General features: G+C 43.9%; 1 protein-coding gene across 1 annotated transcript; it reads left to right on the top strand.

The window, feature by feature from the left end:
* Nucleotides 1-283: 283 nt before the first annotated feature.
* On the top strand, nt 284-1,724 carry LOC138674337 (beta-1,3-galactosyltransferase 2-like). Its single transcript, XM_069762195.1, has one exon. It carries the CDS (start codon nt 578-580, stop codon nt 1,610-1,612), a length of 1,035 nt encoding a protein of 344 aa, XP_069618296.1. The 5' UTR covers nt 284-577; the 3' UTR covers nt 1,613-1,724.
* The last annotated feature ends 6,676 nt before the right edge of the window (nt 1,725-8,400 follow it).

Genomic DNA, 8,400 nt, shown 5'->3' with positions numbered 1-8,400 from the left:
GAGCCTGGGATCGCGAGTGCCAACACCGCGGAAATAGTCCTGACACGGAAGGTCAGTATCAGATTTTTTCTTTTTTCGGGGCCAAGCGTGGGGAATGAAAAGATGTTGCCCTTTAAGAATGTTGTCCATTATGATAGATAAGATATAGGGAAAATGTGGTGAGACATGTGGGCTGAAAAACCTCAGAAGGGCTAAGAAAATTGAAACATTTTTATACAAACTAGAAATGGACTGGAGAGAACAATATAATTTTGTAAATTCACATAAATAGTATGGAGAACTTCTTAAGATGAAGAGGCTATTTACAAAACTTTACAGATTTCGCATTCGGGCCCTGCAGCTTGAAGTCAGGCTTTTCCCTTTGGGCCTGACATATTTTGTTACTTTCCAGATATTGCACTCAGTCCCACAAGTCTCATTATGCCACTGACCACAGCTCATCTTAACATGTAAAAGCTTGGACTGTATATAATATTGGGCTGTGAAATTTACTGGCAAACTTTTTCGATAGCTTTTCTTTTCATTTTCTCTTATTGTTACCGAAATTCTGGTGAGAATTTGATCTTTGGAGGACAACATGAATATCCGAATGCGCTTCCGGATATTCCTACCCTTATCTTTTGGGATCCTTATGTTCATGTTCGGGTACTTCGTCTGCTATGAAGGCAAAATAAAAATAATCAACAAATGGACTCAAAATTCTCAAAAATTACAAGAGAGAAAAAAGCCTGTGAATAATTTGACTTATCCAGCGTTCAAGCACCCACTGGCCCCTCCGTACCCATTTCCATACAGGTTCATCATTAACCAGCCAGAAAAGTGCAAAAACCAGAAGCCTTTCCTTGTTTTAATGGTCCTTGTACAGTCCCAGGATGTGGAGTCTAGACACACAATCCGAGAAACTTGGGGCAATGAAAGTATTTATGATGTTGAGGTGGTTAGGATATTTCTAGTAGGTCTACCCCAGATTGTTCCAGAGCGAGTCCAGGATATGTTAGAGGAGGAAAGTAGGATCTTTGGGGACATCATCCAACAAGACTTCATGGACACCTATTACAATTTGACCTTGAAAACTTTAATGGGTATGGAGTGGGTGACCAAATTCTGTCCTTCTGCCAGTTATGTCATGAAGATAGACAACGACATGTTTCTTAATGTAGACTACCTGATTCATAATCTTCTTTATCCAGACTTACCAGTTCGTACAAATTACTTCACTGGAGATATTGCCAAGAATACTGGACCTTTAAGGGACAAGGCTTATAAGTGGTATGTGCCTCCGGAAATCTATCCAAATGATACCTACCCCCCCTATTGCAAAGGTCCTGGATATGTGTTTTCAGCTGATATGGCAAAAAGTATCTATGATGTCGCCCAAGAAATTAGGGTCATCCCCATGGAAGATTCTTTTATCGGAATTTGTTTGTATGAGCTCCATATTCCACTTAGTGAACCCCCTCGAGGTGTATTTAACACCTACAGATTAGATTACGACCACTGTAAATTTAGGAAACTTATCACAGTGCATCATTATGGTGGAGAAGTGCTACGGAATACATGGACAGACTTTTGGGCTAAGAAATCTCATAAGTGCACAGAAAGTAGAAACTAAGAATGGGCTATAGGATTTTTTTTTCGAGAACTGCTCATGAAGGGACTTTAGATATTTAAAATTATGGACATATTGCATTGATTTCTATTATTGCTAATTTATTTGTCTAAATGCGAAGCTTAGCAACTTTTAAATTAAATTATTTTTTAAAAAATATATCATTTTTCTGTTGCAGTGTACCTGCTTCACATATCTGGCTTTCCTGATATACGGTACATTAGGCAGACTCCTGAATGCACCAGCTGTTTGTTCTCCCCCTGCCTTCACTCAGTGTTAGCAGCAGGAGGGGGATGTAGACTACAAATTTAATGCGAACCTGTCACCAGGTTTGACCAATATGAGTTACAACTACCACTTTTCAGACCCAATATACAGCATTCTATAATGCTGTATGTATGTCTCAAACCTGACCTGCAAGAAAGAAAAAGTCCTTTTATTATACTCATCTGCGTGGCAGTCCGGTCCGAGGGGTGTTCATTGGTCTTGGCCCGGCGTTTCCCTTCTTCTTGCGATGTCGTCCTCCTTCTTGCTTCGTGTGGATGATGCATCCCTATGTCATCCACACACTTTCCCCTGCATCGCGCTCCTGCGCAGGTGTACTCCTCTTCCCTGCCTAAGGCAACGTACTACAGTGCGCATGCGCTGGATCACTTTGACCTTTCCATCCGCCTGCGCACTGTAGTACTTTGCTCTGCTCTAGAATGGAGTAGTTGTAGTGAGGATCTCGCCGGAGCCTCCACTCTGGACTGTTGAGTGCTGAGTTGACCAAAGTGGAGTTGCTGGATCACAGTCCTCACAGGACTAACTCCAATCTAGACAGCTCATTACTGACAGGACTGCAATAGAGGTGATTCCAGGAGCTCCTCATAGCAACATAGCAAGTGTTTAATGTGTTACTAGTTTGTTTTGTTTTCCTGTTTTTGCCCAAAGGACCATGTTTATTTTTACTTCACCATGGTTTATACCGCATGTATATTATAAACCAGTGAAGAACTTAAAGACTCAGTGTTCCTGTGTCTACCTTTGTGTACAGCTGAGTGAACTCTTCAACAACAGGTGGTGCTTCGAATGAGGGCAACAATCCAATAACACTGGTAACGGCTGTAGACAAACCGCATTTCCTGGGTAAAGGTGGCCATAAGCCAGGGAACAACGTCAGACAGCATGGGGGAACTTATCAAGCATGTGTTCCAGGTCCAACAGCAGCAGCAAGTAAATCAACAGTAGCAACTGACGCAACAGAAAACAAATAAACTGTTGGGGCAGCAGCTCCAACAACAGCAGCGACAGCAACAGGAGGTGCTCAACGACAGAATGAACTCCTCTCAGAATCCGTTGGTGGGAGACCGGCAACCCCTTCCCCAAGTCCCGGTGATGACTTGTAAGTCTGGAAAGTGTTAAGATGAGCCATGCAAAAGATGACCACACGGGATGATGTGGAGCCATTTTTGACTATTTTTGAACAGGTGGCAGAGTGTGAGAAGCTACTGCGAGAGCAATGGGCAGAAGTGCTAGTCCCCTGTCTAACTGGCCAGTCTCAAAAGGCTTATTATTAGTGTTGAGCATTCCGATACCGCAAGTATCGGGTACCGGTCGATATTTGCGGTATCAGAATTCCGATCCCGAGTTCCGATATTTTTGCGATATCGGGAATCAGGATCGGGATGAATATTTATGTGTAAAATAAAGAATAAAAATAAAAAATATGAATATACTCACCCTCAGACGCGCCCTGGTTGTAACCGCTGCAACCGGCAGTCTCCGTTCCTAAGAATGAGCGAGTGAAGGACCTGCGATGACGTCGCGGCTTGTGATTGGTCGCATGAGCGGTCACATGAGCGGTCATGCGACCAATCACAAGCCGCGACGTCATTGAAGGTCCTTCACCCGCTCATTCTTAGGAACGGAGGCTGCCGGTTACACTGCTAAGGTCCAGGGTCCGCCGGAGGGGTGAGAATATCCATATTTTTTATTTTTATTCTTTATTTTTTACATGAATATGGATCCCAGGGCCTGAAGGAGAGTTTCCTCTCCTTCAGACCCTGGGAACTATTCCAGGATACATTCCGATATTTGTGTCACATTGACTTGTATTGGTATCGGTATCGGCGATATCCGATATTTTTCGGATATCGGCCGATACAATCTGATACCGATACTTTCAAATATCGGAAGGTATCGCTCAACACTACTTATTATGACCTGGCATTACAAGATACACAGAAGTATGTCAAGTTAAAAACTGTAATATCAGCATGTGTGGGAGTGACTATGTCGGTCAAAGTAAAAAGGGTTCACCACTGGGCGTATTATGGTGACAAACCCCATCTCTCTCAAATGTTTGACTTACTGCATCTTGCACAAAAGTAGTTGCAGCCGGAGTCGTCCACTCCAGCCAAGATGGTTGAGCGGATTGTCATGGACAGATTTGTTCACTACCATTTTAAGCCAGTGCAGATCTGTGTTGCCTAGGGAGACCCTCGTAATGCGGACGACCTGGTTGGCCTAGTGGCAAGGTACCAAGTGGTCGAGAAGTCCTTAAGGAAGTCGGGTGGTGTTGCACCCAGGGCTGCCACTAGGACTTTCAGGGCTCCATACTGGCAACATTTTATGGCCCCTTTGGAACTCCGCCCAACTCGACCCCAGCTCCGCCTCCACCCCTTGAACCTTCCATAGTCTCCCACAGTCCACTCTTGGAAAAACTCAAATTCTGCACCACAACCTCACCAATCGCATATTAATAGTTCCCATCGAACACCAGATCACATATGCCATCAGCCGCCACCATGACAAGGTAGACTGTTTTGGCAGTGCCCTACTCTACTCTAACCTATTAAATATTATTTCTTAAAATATCCAATACTCTTTTTCGGTATATTTTTATTTATTTTTCCTTAAGGGAATGAGTCACATGCATTTCTTAAAATGACCAATAATACCACATACAAGGGACTAATACTGTCATACCATGACCAGACTACATATTACCACCTTATAGTGACCAAATAAGGCTGGTTTCACATTTGCGTTTTTTGCCGATGCGTTTGTAACGCATATAAACGCATGCGTCGTGTTTTCCTATATACAGTGGGGCAAAAAAGTATTTAGTCAGTCAGCAATAGTGCAAGTTCCACCACTTAAAAAGATGAGAGGCGTCTGTAATTTACATCATAGGTAGACCTCAACTATGGGAGACAAACTGAGAAAAAAAAATCCAGAAAATCACATTGTCTGTTTTTTTAACAATTTATTTGCATATTATGGTGGAAAATAAGTATTTGGTCAGAAACAAAATTTCATCTCAATACTTTGTAATATATCCTTTGTTGACAATGACAGAGGTCAAACGTTTTCTGTGAGTCTTCACAAGGTTGCCACACACTGTTGTTGGTATGTTGGCCCATTCCTCCATGCAGATCTCCTCTAGAGCAGTGATGTTTTTGGCTTTTCGCTTGGCAACACAGACTTTCAACTCCCTCCAAAGGTTTTCTATAGGGTTGAGATCTGGAGACTGGCTAGGCCACTCCAGGACCTTGAAATGCTTCTTACGAAGCCACTCCTTCGTTGCCCTGGCGGTGTGCTTTGGATCATTGTCATGTTGAAAGACCCAGCCACGTTTCATCTTCAATGCCCTTGCTGATGGAAGGAGGTTTGCACTCAAAATCTCACGATACATGGCCCCATTCGTTCTTTCATGTACCCGGATCAGTCGTCCTGGCCCCTTTGCAGAGAAACAGCCCCAAAGCATGATGTTTCCACCACCATGCTTTACAGTAGGTATGGTGTTTGATGGATGCAACTCAGTATTCTTTTTCCTCCAAACACGACAAGTTGTGTTTCTACCAAACAGTTCCAGTTTGGTTTCATCAGACCATAGGACATTCTCCCAAAACTCCTCTGGATCATCCAAATGCTCTCTAGCAAACTTCAGACGGGCCCGGACATGTACTGGCTTAAGCAGTGGGACATGTCTGGCACTGCAGGATCTGAGTCCATGGTGGCGTAGTGTGTTACTTATGGTAGGCCTTGTTACATTGGTCCCAGCTCTCTGCAGTTCATTCACTAGGTTCCCCCGTGTGGTTCTGGGATTTTTGCTCACCGTTCTTGTGATCATTCTGACCCCACGGGGTGGGATTTTGCGTGGAGCCCCAGATCGAGGGAGATTATCAGTGGTCTTGTATGTCTTCCATTTTCTAATTATTGCTCCCACTGTTGATTTCTTCACTCCAAGCTGGTTGGCTATTGCAGATTCAGTCTTCCCAGCCTGGTGCAGGGCTACAATTTTGTTTCTGGTGTCCTTTGACAGCTCTTTGGTCTTCACCATAGTGGAGTTTGGAGTCAGACTGTTTGAGGGTGTGCACAGGTGTCTTTTTATACTGATAACAAGTTTAAACAGGTGCCATTACTACAGGTAATGAGTGGAGGAAAGAGGAGACTCTTAAAGAAGAAGTTACAGGTCTGTGATAGCCAGAAATCTTGATTTTTTGTTTCTGACCAAATACTTATTTTCCACCATAATATGCAAATAAATTGTTAAAAAAACAGACAATGTGATTTTCTGGGTTTTTTTTTCTCAGTTTGTCTCCCATAGTTGAGGTCTACCTATGATGTAAATTACAGACGCCTCTCATCTTTTTAAGTGGTGGAACTTGCACTATTGCTGACTGACTAAATACTTTTTTGCCCCACTGTATTTAAAAACGCATGCATTTTTTTGTATGTGTTTGGCCACGTTTGACGACGCATGCATCGTTTCGATGCTTGCATCTTGGCACGGAAATGCAACATGTATTAATTTCTAGAGGCGTCTTTTTGCCGCAAGGAAACGCATGCGTTCGATTGCGTCAAAAAAACGTATCGCTGTCTATGTAAACGCATGCATTTTTTAGCACATGCGTTTGGTTGCGTTTTTGAACGCATGCGTTTCAATTAAGATAACAATGCCTAGACACTGATAAGCCACCCCCCACCATCAAGGTGATAAAAGGGAGGGTGTGGACAGTTGCAGGTCACTTCTCACCAGACTCTGAAGCCGAAGAGACATGGACAGGCCACATCTTGGAGGACAAGACCCAGAAGAATGTGAGTATAACCTAGCCAATGCCTTTATTTTCTATTTTCTGTCTCTACATGTCCTAATTTCTGCCATTTTTTTCTTTCTACATGCATCAGAATGTCATCTTCGGATTCTTCATCTGGTGAGGAGTTTCAGCCATGACAGTCGGAAGTGGAGCATGTCAGTGAGGTATTTGCCTCGTCAGATTGGTAAGTATTCACTGTCACATCGACACATGTGACAATTTGATTTTTCCTTTTTTATAGAGCTCTTCTACTGAGGCATAGACAGGGCAGGAGCAGCGGAGTCAAGGTCCGGTGGAAAGACGGCAGCGGGTACGTATACAAGGCTAACTGTCCTCAGTGTAATATTCTTGAATCTTCCTTTCTTTCCACTCGTATTTCTAAACTTTTTCCTTCTGGAATTCTTTTGTATCTGGACTTTCCTATTCATGCCATTTCTCAGCATCTTTTTTCTTTCTTTTCCTTATGTAATTGAGCAAACTTTAATGACTTTCTTTAATTTTTAGATTTCACAACGGGACGATAACCTGATAGACAATGACCTACTTATCACCCTGGTCCAGGAGCGAATCCCGTTGTGGGACAGCCAGGATCCACTGCACTCGAACAACACCACGATCCGGCAGTTGTGGAATGAGGTGGCCCAAGAGATGTGGGATGGCTGGGACAACGCCACGACATGGGTTCGAAGTGCATTTGGTAAGTATTGCACTGCAGTGTGAAGCAGCAGAGACCTTGGCCGTGCTCACTCGACTGTGTGTGATGAAAGAAACTCTCCGGAGTTTCTCTCATCACACACAGTTGGCTGAGCATGGCAAAAAGTCAATTTTCTGAACATAATGTTTTTGGTTTTAACAGTGGACAAAGTAAAAACACGTTCGCGTTCGATGAAGGACCGCTTCAACAAGGACCTGCGTCAAGAGAGTCGTGTTCCCAGTGGTTCAGGAGCAAGGATTCGAACATAGAAGTACCATCACGTTCTGGCATTTTTAAGACCGGTCCTTGCCCAGAGAATGTAAGTATTTATCATATGCTTTAGGTTGTATTGTATTGCCATAATCTGTATTTTTAAATTCCACAGGATTTTGCGTCTGGTTAATTTTTGGTATTAATTTTCTTTTTCCTTTTTTCACAGCACATACAGCACGACTGTCGGCCCAGCTTCTGGAGTGGTCCTTCATCTGACAGCCACGGACCCGTCCCAGCCATCCATCAGCGCAGCAGCAGGTGGGCCTTCCACACTAACTGGAGACCAGGGAGCTGGTCCATCAGGTCTTCCCATTTCACAGTCCTCTTCCACTGCCCCCTTTTTTTGGGGCTCATCCCGGCAGCGGCAGAGGGCTTCGGACAGGTCATTCATGCCCGAGTTTTTGCACGTGAGCTCGGTTTTACAAGAAGCAATCAAGGCTTTAGGTGACCGAATGGATGTTTCACATAACCTCTTGAATGCCCGTATCCAGGAGGTCACCAAAAGCCTTGATCAAGTGAAAGTCGACCTCCAGAGGCCAGCTCATCATTTTTTTAACCAAATTGAGCAGGGCATGTCGGAACACCTTACTCCTGATCTCCAGCTGAGTGTCATGCAGGCCTGCAATGCTGCTTACGTGCAGGCTATGCAGCAGAGTCGGTATTTCCAGCAGACAGTGGGGGCATATCCAACTGTGCCTTCACTGTCACGATTAACCTCAATGCCGACTTCTGCTGCATAC

The sequence above is a fragment of the Ranitomeya imitator genome, chromosome 4 (assembly GCF_032444005.1).
Source record: "Ranitomeya imitator isolate aRanImi1 chromosome 4, aRanImi1.pri, whole genome shotgun sequence".
In the NCBI taxonomy this organism is placed as follows: Eukaryota; Metazoa; Chordata; class Amphibia; order Anura; family Dendrobatidae; genus Ranitomeya; species Ranitomeya imitator.
The sequence above is the reverse complement of the archived record's forward strand: the minus strand, read 5'-3'. Positions and strand labels throughout refer to the sequence as shown.